This window comes from Papilio machaon, chromosome 5 (assembly GCF_912999745.1).
Source record: "Papilio machaon chromosome 5, ilPapMach1.1, whole genome shotgun sequence".
Lineage (NCBI taxonomy): Eukaryota > Metazoa > Arthropoda > Insecta > Lepidoptera > Papilionidae > Papilio > Papilio machaon.
In genome coordinates, this window is record NC_059990.1 from 8271397 (window position 1) to 8286357 (window position 14961).

Genomic DNA, 14961 nt, shown 5'->3' on the forward strand with positions numbered 1-14961 from the left:
ACATAAATGACTAAGTAATCAGTTATTACTACAAAACAACACCAGAGTTGTCTTTTGACCTTATTTTTCTATAATACTAGCTGTCGCCCGCGACTCCGTCCGCGCGCAGTAAAAAAAAATGGGGGGGGGGGGTTATGAAAAATAGATGTTGGCCGATTCTCAGACCTACTGAATATGCTCACAAAATTTCATGAGAATCGGTCAAGCCGTTTTGTAGGAGTATGTACGAAAACTGTGACACGAGAATTTTATATATTAGATTTATGAAATAGTCCAAAACATTAATTTTGAAGTTATTTATTAATTTACTGCGAATATCAGCTGTCGAATTATTATTTTGCATTATCCAAAGTGATTAATGTTGCCGTCAATGTAACACGCTCGATTTAAATACTTAAACAGGCGTTTTACAATTGGTCTTCAATCAGGGTAGCTCATCAATGGTGTTTGTTTTATGTTAATATTATACGAGTAGACGATTACATTTTCTTTCAATGGAGTCTGTTAAATCCGACCTCTCGTGGACAAACGATTTTCAATTGTTTTGTGCTATTAAAATGTTCGTTTTACGAGATTCGCCGCAAACCGTATTATTTGGTAATCGTCGATAATCCTGGAATTGCTTTTGAGAATTGGGCCTTTTGTTTGTTGTTTACAAAACTAAAATACTCCTTCAATATTAGGTTATATGATTATTTACATCAAAAATTCTTCCATATTAAAATATGTATGCATTAAATGTAATTATGCAATTTTAAATGCCTCAATGCTTTATTTAGCAATAAGCTGAAAAATACATCTGCCAATATATCATGTTATTTTTCAGTTCCTTTGTTTATTCGACACACACTCCAAAGTTCATAATAAAGCTCGCAAGGAACTCGCCTTTAATAAACTTAAAATAGAAAGGTTACTATAATTCCTTTGGGATATCATCGCTGGCTTGTATTTACTTCTTCTGTCTTTCTTACCTGTTGTCTTAGTACGAAGTAATATTTTATTTTTGTAAGCCTCCGTCAGTTAATAGGTCCTCCAGGAAGGGAAAATAATATTTTCCTTCACACGAACCAATGGGGACTTACAAGAGGAAAGAGGAAAGATAACTCCTTTGAGGCCAAGCTGAGAGGTTTAGGAGAAATGAAGCGAAGAGAAGCTCGTCCCTTGCGCTCTAACGTTATTCTGTTGCCTTCACTTTACTAGATAAACCTGTCGTGCTTATGTTTAAATATGTTGACTCAAATAATTTCACACGTTTGCTGTTTTGAAGTTTTGTAGAAACAAAACTTTAAAATGTTTTTACAAAATGTTTTGTAGTACGATACCCATTTCGTCCAATAGAATCGACTGAATAATGTCAAAAATATCCAAAACTGATCAAATTGAGGAATTACTATTGTTTTGCGCCAAACTGGTATACTATGCGATAGTTTGGTATACTATACGCCAAACTGGTATACTATGCGCCAAATTGGTATACTATGCGCCAAATTGGTATACTATGCGTTAAATTGGTATATTATTTGAAAAAGGCGTCAGACAATCGACCACGAATGACATATGACTAATTTAATAAAAAAAAATCTAAAAAAAAAATAACATTTTCAAAATACATGAATCGTAGCATCGTTAGCATGTTAGATCTACGTAGACTAATTATATCGTAGCATTGCAAATTCCGCCGACTATTGTTCTTGTTATGATTGATATGCTAATCATGAAGTAGGTAACTTATTATTCTGTCAGTCTGTATACACCTTGGTAATCACTTAATAGTAGCTTTCTACAGTCGCTGACGTGCAACTCACTGAAGGAATTCCGCTGTACTCGGCACGAAACAACAGAACATCCTAACTACTGTCTGTGGAATAAAGAAACAATAATGAACGATTCATGAGATCAAATTATAGAATACGTAGATAAAAACATGATATCGGACTAAGAAGTTTGTTTGTTTGTTCTTATCTTCTGTAATATTGAATTTTTATATACATAAATTAAAGATCAACTTATAGTTTCTTACTAAATTTTATGAAGTAAAAAACAACAAGCTTCTTATAATTAATTTTCTAAATTAACCTATAAGTGTTAGTTAAAGCACGAATAGAAACCGATACAAGGACCTTTCTTTATTTCAAAGCAAAAGAAAACCTCTTACGGTTGATTCATCTTCAACGTTCTTATAAAAGGCTGACAAGATATTATGTTATGTTTGATGCTCTCTAATTAATCAAAGTAAAAACATAATAATTCGATTTCCAAAGATATCACCATGATATTTTTCCTGTGTGATATTTCAAAAGAAAATATTTTCCATGTAATATAATTGAATAGATAACTTTGAAGGCAACTATTTGAAACATACGCAAATTAGCGGGTCCCGCTTAACTCTGCGATGCCAATTACTTATTCCGCGACAAAGGCACAGATAAAGTTTTGAATGTCGTAGTTTAGTTAGTTTCATTGGGTTTCAATCACAAATTGAAAATGTTCAGTGAACTATATATTTGAATGTAAGCAAATTTTTATATAGATTACCTAATAAGTTAGCATTTCTCTGTTGAATAAATGAAAAAAAACAGTTTTTATTTGAGGCCAGTTACTAAAAAAATAAGTATGATTTGCAATTAATATGCAAAGTACAACCAATATTCATTAAATTAATATGTCTCTATGTGACCTTAAAGTAAGTTACTACGTTTTCCCGCCATTTTTTATTATAAACCAATAAATTTTCTGTTAATATAAAATTTATATTCTACGCTACTAAAACCTTGCTCCATTCGATAGTAAATTTCGTAATTAAATTTAGGCTATCATTATCATTTAAAAATTCATTAACCTTATTACACTTATCGATTGGGGCCGCTTATTAAATTTACCTGCAACGCGGCACAAAGCCTTTTAGTTATTCAGCGATTTAATTACATAAATATAAAATAATTAACACTACAGGGACAAGGTTATAACACGAAACCTCAACTGCGATACGATCGAGGATTTCGGTTTTCTTTAACATCAACTTAATTACGTTTATGTTTCGTTTATGATAAGACCCTTGTTGAGATTTTTATGATTAAACCTCTAATAGTATTGAATAAATTTAAATTTACGTATACTATATCAATAAAAGATTAGATGTATGAAAAAAATAGGTATTATAATTAAGGTAGATAAAGTAAGAAAAGTAACTTAAAGTAAAGTAACTTAAAGATATACCACGATTTTTTTTTGGTATCGGGGGGTGGGGGGAATCTTCGAAAGATACCCTGTATATTCTATAAATTAAAACTTATTCATATTTGTTTCCTTTTTCAGATTTAGGTCAGATTTGTGTTTCTGCAGTTTAGTGAATAGTAGTGTCGAGATAGATTTTAAATACAGCGATGAAAGATAAATGCGAGACTAGCCGCATGAATATGAACGTCTTTTATGTACCGCGAATGAATCTTATCAAATCCGTTGACCATGATCTCTTAAAAGTAATCTTTTTGTGTTACGAAAATGATATTTTGCATACATTTCATATACTTAAGAAGGGTAGTATTGTAAACACATGTAACCGATATATATATGCTTGCGTAGATATTTTTACTTATTAAAAAAAATGCTAGAGAGGTGTGTCAGGACCACGCCAAAGGGACATTAGTGATTTTTGCCAACTCCTCTGTGTCATGGTCGTATTTAAGTATTAATGTTTTACTAAAGAAATTAAAATGTCAAAGAGTAAATACTACGAGTAGTAGACTAAATATACGAAGATAAGAGAGAATAAGAAAATGACTCTGAGAACTTTATTGTTCTTTGGCACACATAAAAGGTTTATTAATATTCTTGATGAAATTTAAAATTATTTAAGTTAGACTATTGGTGATAAAAGGTAATCATTTCGTACTCATATATTCATGCTTTGAAAATTAAATTTGCAAGTCGTGAAAGTTACAAATTGTTCTTTTATAACTGACAAAAACAATTTAAGTTGCACGAAAAAATGCATTATGTCTTATTTTTTTTTTTACCCTTGTAGCGTGAGGTAATACAATTTCCTTGGTATTTATATTTGTAAATATTAAAACCTAGGTAATCAATAATGTAGATTAGAACAGTATCATTTTGTAAATATAAATCATCAAAATTCCAGAGAAAATAATATTTTATCGTTTGATACAGAATTTAACTTGCGATCTTTATTGGAATAATAAGTTTGAATTTAATCATAGCCAATGCGTCAAAACGAGAAAAATATTAATAGTATATTCCCGAGAAAGATATTACAACGAAAGGAATTCAAATATTCCTCCTTCACATTGAATCTTCGGAATGAATTATTAACACTCAAATGAAAATCGGCATCATGTTGGAAACCGATTGGTTTACGTGAAAGTCTTTACGTCAAATTTATGTTCGCTTTCATGTTGATGATATTAATGCCTCGCTACGTTTGTAATCCCATTCGTATCGTTTATGACGTATTGTTAATGCTCGTGCTTACTTTCAATATGCCATCTGAACGTAATATTATATCGACATGCCGTAACAAATTTGAAATAATGAATACGTACGTATTTTATTTACGTTATACACGTATTTTTCAATTAATGAATGTTTGGATATATGGATGGATGGATGTTTGTATTAAGGTGTCGCCTTGCCGTGACAATTTGGCACAGATGTACGAGTAGAACATAGTCAGTAAGAACACATAGACTACGCATTAAGTTTTTTTTTTATTTCGCCCGGACGGAGTCGCGGGTGAAAGCTAGGTATTCATATTTTTATTGTTCTTGATTTTAACAGTCATCTATCACATCGTAAGACACATGTAACAACTATTAGTGTCTTGATAAATGTTTTAATCATTAAGTGAACGAAAACCTCTTCTTTGTTAAACTACGCTAAACATTGCCATTCTTTTGTTTTAAAGACAAAAATTACCAAAACAAGAGTAATAATTCAATGCAATAATTACACGAATTAAACAGAAAACATTTGAAAATAAACGATCTACGCTAGAAATTAGTTGAATTTACAAAGCAAGTTAAATGACAACCTGCGTGTCTAAAGCTAGTGGCATTAGGCAATGACATCATAAGTCCCTTATTCACTTAATCTCACTCGTACAGTCCTCGAAACTTCCTCATCTATCTCGCAAGTCTACACAATATTTATTTGTCAAAACTTACGTATAAATTTAGTATCTATACTAATGTTATAAATAGGATTTGTTTGTCGAAAGTTCTTTCACTGTTTGGAAATTTCGTTATGTTTTTTTTTAATTCCGTGTGGACGTAGTCGTGGGCAATAGCTATGTTGGAATAAAAATATGTCATATTAAATTAATTTTTAACATTATAGTAGTACGTAATTTGTAATTCTATAATTTTCATCCTCCATGCTTGAAAGTATTTTTTATTTTAATTTCTAAATTTAAATTAACCAAAAAGTACTGTTTTAAAATATTTTTAATACTCACAAAAATATATTTGTAGTAATATCATACCAAAAACCTAGTATTGTTTTTTTGTTAGTATTCTGTTACAAGACTACGAGTAAATAATTTTTTCTTGTTCGTAATTCGCACGTGACTTGCGCTAATGTTCAGATATTTTCAAAGTTGAACTATTGAATATACTTGTGGAATAAAGCAGCCGGTACCCCACGAGTTGAACACGCTGTATTACCCCGCCCTTATTAACACATGGTACATAGTATGTGTATTAAGCGGAACACATATTAAACTTTATAATGTTACGTTTCAATTATGAATACAAATTAAAACCTACTGACCAATGTCATTTAAATGGTGAAATTTAGAACAACCAAAGAAACACTTCTTCTTAAAGTGCTAAGTAAAATGACATATACTAAGGTTTAATTTTTCCAAACGCATATTAAAAGAAACTGAAAAAAGTGTTATTTTTTTACATTGTCTTAAGTGCTTTCAACATAAATCAGTGAACTCTAAAGATTACAATCTGTGAAAACGCTTTGTGTTTTTACCTTTGTGATTTAAGATAAGAATGAATGTAAAGACGTTGAAGGTTATTCAAAACGAACCGAGCCTTTTGTTCCTTATAAATATTAATTTGTTATTCATTTCCACGACAAATATGGCGCTCAATTTATTAAATCGATTTCTAAATTAGAAAACAAATTGTCACGAAGTAATTATTAAAATAGACAGAAGGAAGAATGAAGTAAACATGAATCGAAAACAGCGAAGGAATTATTTGTTAAAATTATTTAGATAATTTGAATTCCATATTATAATTTTGTCTGCTGGTAATTTCTAACTTGTACCATAGTCTAAACGTTTAAGCTGTGACATTAACATGCCGCATATTCTGCTCTATCATGAATATTTATATCGGCGCCGCATCAATGTGCTGTGATATTTAGCGTTCGTATATATCTACGGCTCTAGATGTTTGTGTTTCATTGTTATTCCTTCTTCGTGAGGATCAAGTTGATTCCGTCGCATAATACATTAACAGTAAGACACATACAGATGTTTGATTAGTGGCTACTATTAACATTTTGTAACCTTAAGTTGATTTATGTTTAGTAACAATAAAGAAAATACCTACAATAATTGCATAGCAAAATTATTATATAGGTATAACATATCAAAATGCTACATTCATATTTACAATGTTCTTTCTCCCTAAACTAAGAGTTACTTATCTGAGTATTTGGGTCACATGCGGTTTCGATTTTTTTTGTTCAAGTATCAAGAAGGCTTATTACAAAAACCGTAAACTCATGACCAATCATGATCCGATTTAAGCAAAGAACATTTGCAACGTCGGATGGTTCAGCAAAAATTGACGAGCGATTTCGTTCCCTTGGGAGACGAGAAAAGTTAATAGATTACATTAATTAACCCGTTCACTGGACCGGGTGATTGTAGCTCAGGCCAAAGAAGAAAAAAAAGTGACAATTCGTCGTTGCCGTGATTTTTTGGTGCGCGATTTTACCTGATATAACATGTTACATTTCTATGATATGTTTTCGTAGTTCAGTTTACAAGCAAAATTTTTATTTTGTGAATAAGCCGGATAATAAATGAAAAATATCAAAAGATTATCACTTCGATATTAAGGATTGCATACAGGTCCATTGAGTGGCTTTTAAATTCCTTAATATAACTTGGTATAAAAAAGTCACTGATAAAATAATGTAAGAAAAAAAAAACTCCATTAAATCTCTAATCATTTGACTTGTTATACTCAATCTCTATTTCAAATACATTTCCCTGAAGGATTTCAGTTATAATAAAAATTGTCCTTACGTTGTATTTTTACAATTTTCTCTTTGCCTGCGACATTTTACGTTCCCTCAGCGACCTATTGTTTCTACTCTGAATTATACTGGCCCCTGGCTTTTATTGTCTTTTTTAATGGAAAGAACTTTTTTAGACTCCCTTCCAGTTGTCCATTTGTAATTCACTTCAGTTATAATAGAAAAACTTGTAAAGGGTTGAAATCAGTCATCATCATAAACCTGCCCGTGTCCCTCCGGAGGGTCGGCACTGTATATACTACTCTTCCAGACATCTCTATCAGCCATATATTAATTGGTAAGGGGTTTGGACTTGGAAAGGGCTAACATCAGTGCGGTTGTTAATAAAAATTTAAACAACCTTTCCATCTAAATTATTACTAGTCACGATTACTAAAATTTTTACTACAGAATTGCTCTCGGGACAGTGCTTTAACTTAAATTCCAATAATAAATTGTTGAAATTCACAAAATTGTATTAAAATTATATGACATATTCGGGTCGCGTATCACGATACGGATAATGTTCTTCAAAGGAATATAGCAATTTGGTATGTTCGCCTCCTGCGTCATCGATCTGGTGTAACAATTCAAGCGTTACGTGCTCCTCGCAAACATTCCCCAGGCTCCCCTCGCGGCACGTAGCGTATGTGCCCCTTATAAGAAACAGATCGCAAATTGTTACACTCCGTCAAAACTACACTCTAAATAGATTCACAAATGTTTCTGTACAAAAAATGCTGTTTAATAATATTTATTGGGAAATTAAAAAAAAAAGTAGACAAAACCAAAAAAGTTTAGTTAAACTATAAGCAAATATTTTTTTATTATAAACCGTTTTTAAGCTTATTTCGAATTGTAAAAAAAATTTCCAAGTTTAATAAAAGAAATCATTTTAATTTGTTATAAATGAACTATGTAAAATTTACATTTATATTCTTGATATTTAGAAATGTAAATTTCGTTACAGGATAAAATGTTTGTGATGAGAAATTCTTGTTAAACCGAGGACATTTGCAGAATATGAATTCCATAATTCTAATAACTATAGCAAATATCCAAGTTATATAACAAAGCAATATTCAATAACAACAGAATAGCTTTGGCAAGTAATATGTCTTTTCAACAGCGCCACTATCGTCAGCTCAAAACAATTGTCTATCTTGCGTCACGTACGAGGGAACAGTTGTTTCCAATGTTTGCTCGTAAAACTTGTTCGTACGTTTTACCGACACAAGAAAATTTTGTTCCGCGTTTTACAAACAGTTATTTTATATGACTTCAAGAAATATTAAACTTCAAAACAGACCTTATATCGAAATGGATGCCAGATTAGCAAAATTTTGTTCAATAATATTTTATACAGAAGTAGTGGTATTCATTTTTTAAATTATTAGTCTAAAAAACTAATTTCATTAAACAAAACAAAAAAAAAATGTTGTACAACCTTGATAACAAGGGCTAAGTAACTTTTATCCAAGTAGAACGTAAAGTTGTATACGTCTTACGACCAGAAGGTCGGTGAAAATCGTTATATCTACTTTTTTGACAGTTTTTTTTAAATAAAGCTCTATACAAAATTAATTAAGAGAACTGCAGACCAGTATACACTTAATAAACAGGAAATTCTTTCAAAGACTCGTCAGCGTTAAGAAAAATCCTTTGATATATTGGGTCGTTATTCGCGCCATCTCCTTTGTCGGGGACTTGGATTGTTAATCGGGCCATTTGTCATCATGCTTGGAATTCAGTGCAAAGGTACGATTCAAATTTTGTGAACAATTTTGTTCTCAAATCGCAAGATTGTCAACGAGTCGTCGTTCAAAATATATCTGTTGGAATTTATGAAATAATTGAGACATTGGAATTTTATTAAGCTTCATATTTACATTTTCATAGAACTGTTTGGAATGAATCTTTATATTTAAAACTAGTAAATAATTCTACGAGTATATCCAATGCGAGACATGGTTATAACATAATATCATTCCGTGCAGGAATGCTCTGAACGCTAGCAAATTATTAGGTTAACGGAACGGATCATATTTTAGGGGTGAGGAGGGCAAGTGTGATAAATGAACATAAATTTAGACCCTACTAGTGTGTATACAGTTCAGATGGAAGTTAAGTACTTACTGAATTATTAGTTCATCAATTCTCAATTACGCTTAGATTCTAAAAGTATTACAGTTTTATTATTACCGATGGGTTACATGAGCAGCGTTGTGTGATGTCAAATGATCAATTGACCAATGGAATCGAAATCGAAAAGCACCTTTTATGTAACTACTATAAATCAGCTAAAAATGATTGACTAGGTGAAAAAGTTGTCATTTTTATGAGAAATGATACGAAAGATAGAGACACGATTTTTTTGTAACTTTGTGGAATATTTAGACAATAGGATTGGAGGTCTTCTTTCTCATAAGTAAGGTGTTCAACAGGTCTCCGGCAGGGGTGTTGGAGCGTTAGGGCGGAGTCCCTCGACGCGGTCAATTTGTCAGCGGTGGCGGGCGGCGACGCGACGCTACCGTGTGATACCCGCTCGCCGCAACCACCCGACGCACTGCTTCTAGTCGTCTGGTATAAAGACGATGTTCCAATTTATAGGTAAGTGTTGCAACTAGCACTTAGCTCTACGCAGTTTTATTACTAGCAAAAAATTATAGTAAGAGATATAAACAATAAAGCAACAAAAGATAGTTTTTTTTGAATATCTAATTCATATTTAACAACTGTAAGCGCCCACCAAAGTGTAACAAACTGTTTTATTTTTTATTACCATAAAATTAGCAGCCGTTCAATCGAGATTTAGGTACGAAAGAATTGAGTCGGTGACTTTTAAATACACGCTGCGCTGTGTATACATTTGTAGACGCTACGCTGTGTATATATTTCGTATGTTACAAATAATGATCAGAATTGGATATCAAATGCGAAGTATCGCAGATGTCATCATCTGCCGCAGCCGCACTGAATTATTCATAACGACTTCGTGTACGTTTCATTGTTGCATCCCAAGATGTGTTTGTGAAGAAAGCATGTGCATTATATGTGTAATTTTCTATTTTCAACATAACCTTCCTTCAAAGTTATGCATAAAATCCGTGATTTTTAAAAACATCTCACTTCTTATACGAGTAATACAATAGAAATTAATGAATACTTCCAGATCATTTGATTTCTATAAATCATAATAAAATATTTCTTTACGATGTAGCTATCTTTAATGTCAATCACGTTATGAATCAATAGTTTGTTTTTTCAACTTAAACATTTATGTCTTTGTCACCATTGTTGATGCAAAGATATACTAACAGACACCGACACATATGGATTTGTAGGAACAAAGGATTATTAAAGTCTCCTGCAAAATAAAAGAGAATCTTCATTTGTTCCTTCTAGAGTGTTTTGCTTTTATAAAATGTATTAACAGACTCGAATAATGTAAGTTAAATGCGCCGCAGTATTCTGTTAGCATTTGTGAACGCAATTTCATTAGTACTGTTTAGGTATTCTACTTTAATGCTTGTACCGCTCGAGTAAATATTTGAATCTTAGCTGACGCGAAGCTTCATAACTTTCTACCCTTGTAACTGTTTTGAAATATTCATTAATGACTGAGTTTTAATAAAGTTCTGTTTCTTTGAAAGTATTAAGTATGAGATAAGAATAATAATGAAAATCTTACCCTGCGTTGATTAACGCGATAGCTTTGTAAAATATTACTTGGATGATATTTAGTTGACATCAAATTATTCTTTTGCTTATATTCAAATTACATTTTGAATTCCACAAAATAAGCACGTTGCTATTAAAACAGTGTCAGTTTCTTAGTTTAATAACAAACAATTTTTCATCTGTGGTGAAAAATTAATTTAAATGAAATCTAAAATTACCTTTAATTAGTTTAATTGAACATATTAAGTAGATCGAACACTGATATATTTCCATTTTGCTGATTCTTGGAAGCTTTTTTCATGAACATTGTAAGTCTTTAAATTTTAGGAATTATTAATATAACGAGAAATAGTAACGTTCTTTGAATAACTCAAAGGAATTGTTCAGGTTTCTTCGTTTAATTCATGAGAAAATTTTAGTATATAACTAGTAATAGTATCAACGTTAAACTTTACGGTTTTAAATCACTAAAGCTTTTTCTACTAACAGTTACATTCGGAACGTTCAATTAATGGCTTAGTTAAAAATTTATCGAAATGAATATTTTTTTTAAATGGCAACATTTTTGCCGTTGTAATTGTGAAGACAGATTTAAATGATTCGGTCCGAAATTCCAAAAAGAACAATTACAACTCTAATACATGTCTCAATTTATGTCGCGATTCTCAGTACTTTTTGTTTTTCTAGAATTTCGGTGGTTTTCGGACTTGCAAAAAATAACATTTATATCGTAGCGCAATATTTTGTACATCTTTTAAAAAATAAAACTTTAAAAATTACATCTTTAAAAATATTATTTACCGTTTGAGTTTAACTTAAAAGTACACATAAATAAGTTTGTGTGAAGATATAAAATGGTTGAAACTTTGTGTGAAGTTTCAGAAAGTTACTATCTTGTACAAAATGTTGGTGTAAGTAAAATAAAGTTCAACACGAAATGTCACAGTGTAAAAATCAGCTTTTTAAAACATATTAAAATATTGTTTGCTGATTTGGAATGTTTTTTCTAAATAATATAAATTTCATAGAAGAATAATTAACTATATCAAAAACTTATTCAAATCCCATTGCTATTGCTAGTGTCTAAAAAACACTACAACTATAACCTAGACTAGAAATATTATCTATGGATGGCATGGAAAATATTTTTAATATTAACACAACATATTTATATTTCATTCGTTCATTCAGACTTGGAAAAATTTATGAGACAAGGCAATGAGTGTTCGGGTAATGCCTCAGGTGATGTTTATGATCAGGACTTTAATTCATATCTTACTAATTTTATAAAAGCGAATATTTAGATGAGTGAATGGATGGATGTTTGTTAGAAGGTATGTCCAAAACGGCTCAAGGTATCTCAATAAAATTTTGTATAGTCGTAAAGCATAGTTTGGAAGAACACAAACATAGGCTATTTTTGATCCTGGAAATAGTTACGGTTTCCGTGATTTACATATTTACTCGATGCATCCGCAACGGTTCCACACATATTATTGAAATTTGGCACAGATATAGAATAAAGTCTCGAGAAACACATAAAAATCCTTTTATCCCTTTTGTTAATTTTGCACACAAAGTCGCGGGCAAATGCTAATATTAGGTAAAAGAAGCTTTGAAATTACATATTAACTTGTTTGACTATAGGTAAAACAAATTTTGTGGAGTAAAAAAACAAAAATCAACTCTACAAACCATTTTTCATATCAGAGTAACACGTTTTTCTATGTTACCTATCAGTTTAATGTCAAACAACACACGGTCGGTTTATCTCGTGACGTCATAAGATTCATGACTGCATCATCACGCACAAGTAATTTGTGCATATTTTATACAACGTTCAGTGGGTCTACACGAGTATTTGTGACAGTAGCCTTCGTATCGTCCTCGTCAACTATGTCAAAATTAGAATGAGATTTTAGTCGTAAGTTACGCCCGATAGGGGGCGCTACACAAATTTTAATACAAATTTTGTCGATAACGATACTATAGGACCTCTGACGCTTATTTATTATGCATGATCGTTTGGCTGTCGCTAAATTAAACGAATGCTACATACATACCTGTAAAGGTGTAATTAAGTTTATTTGATATGTTTTAAACACATTGTTCGACATGTTTGTTTTAAATAGTTTATAAATAGTTATAGATTATAATTACACGATTAAACCAGTGTGTAATAAGCGTTGAAAAGCATAGTTATAAATTAATTTTCTATGCTTCATTACATAATGTTATTTTATAAGTATAGTACAAAATTAATAAATCGAATAATGTGACATAGTTTAATTAAATACACTAATTAATTTATACAAACGAATAATTAATTGCAGTATTCAAATATTATTATTAAATACATTATTCATTATTTTTGATCCCCACAAAACAAACAACACTTATAACTTTTCTTTCGTTCTTAATAACCCTAAGCCATCAAAATGTTATGGCGTTCTGCCAAAAGTGGTTATTTAAAACTTACTGTTATAAATTCGAATGTTAAGATGGATGGATGTATGTTTGAATGTATCAGCAGAATTGGTTCAACGGATCTTGATGTAATTTGGCACAGATGTAGAACATAATCTGGAACACATAGGCTAATTATTACGTTTTTTTAATTCCGCACGAATGGAGTCGTGGGTGGCAGGTAGTATTTAAAATAACTTCATAAAGTTTTATTAATATTATGGCAACGAGATATTTTGTGAGGCGTAGATTAAATTATTTCAATATTGGCTGGCATTCAATTTCAAAAACCATTTCTTATAAATACTGTTGTTATTGCTTTCCAGTGATAAGGAATTTATAGAACTTTGCAATAATGTCACGGTTTTCGAAGATAATTTTAAGTAGGTTTTCAATTTACCATTTTTTGATGTTGGCTGTACTTCAAAGTTATAAAATTCTTTATTAAATCGGAAAATTTAGAAAGGCTACGAGAGTAAAGTAATACCGAAGAAAGTATGGATGGATTAAATAATAATTTGATACTAAGTCGTGAAAGCTTCTATATTATCAAAGTGGGTAATGTTTTTCGCACATATGTTATACTAGCTGTCGCCCGCAACTCTGTCCCCGAGGAATTAAAACAAACTTAATAAGTAGCCTATGTGTTCTTCCAGACTATGTTCTACAACTGTGCCAAAAATCATCAAGGTCCGTATAGCCGTTTCGTAGGTGCCGTCAAACAAACACCCATCCATCCGTCTAAGCATGCGCATTTACAATCTTAGTAAGAAGTAATATGTTTGGGCCTATGTATGGGCTTGTTAGCTTTGTTATGCAAATTAATTTGTAACAGTCTAGAGCCTAAAAATCTGGATCGATTTTGATGAGTGAGGTGTCCTTTGATACATCTTTTCCCCGCAGTGTCAAAGGGTATAACTCATTTTTATATATTATGTGAAATGATAAACTAAAAATGTTGAAATCACTCTTACAGGGCAGCCGATAGATGGCGCTATATTATGAGAGCGTCAACCAGTCGTTTTCACTGTTTTTTTTTAAATTAAAGATTATATTTCAAACAAATACAACATTTATTCAATACTTTGAAGAATTGTATAAAATAAAACATTGCTACACATTTATTACTATAAAGTATTAAAGGTAACATTTTCCGGTTTCACAACTCGGGACATTTTTAAGGCTTTAGTTGTGGGTAGCTGCGGGACGCTTGAGGCTTAGCGGTCATGGTTTGTGCCAATAAATATCCGTTTACTTTTTTTTTCAACAAAAAAGAACACTTTACCTCTAACGGTACTGCGATAACTTCACTTCTATTGACGTTTGAAATTTAAAAAGGGCTTTGTATAAATCTAAGAGTGAGCTGAATCGAGTTTTTCTACAAAATAAATTTCTACTGATATTGCTACGTAAATATTGTATATTTTAGTATTTTTTTGTAGTCAAAAGGCAAAATTTTTCGTTATAATATATTTTAGCTTTAAATTTTTTATGATTCATTATCGAAAAAAAAAAATTAAGCTATCTCTTAATCTG

General features: G+C 31.1%; 1 protein-coding gene across 1 annotated transcript in view; it reads left to right on the top strand.

Annotated features, from left to right (window-relative positions):
* The window catches only part of LOC106710588 (nephrin), a 58792-nt gene that overhangs the window by 23578 nt on the left and 20253 nt on the right, over window positions 1-14961 (top strand). Inside the window, exon 3 of the mRNA XM_014502680.2 lies at window positions 9723-9888. Within this exon, the coding sequence (XP_014358166.2) occupies window positions 9723-9888 (166 nt within the window). The remainder of the gene's footprint in view (window positions 1-9722; window positions 9889-14961) is intronic.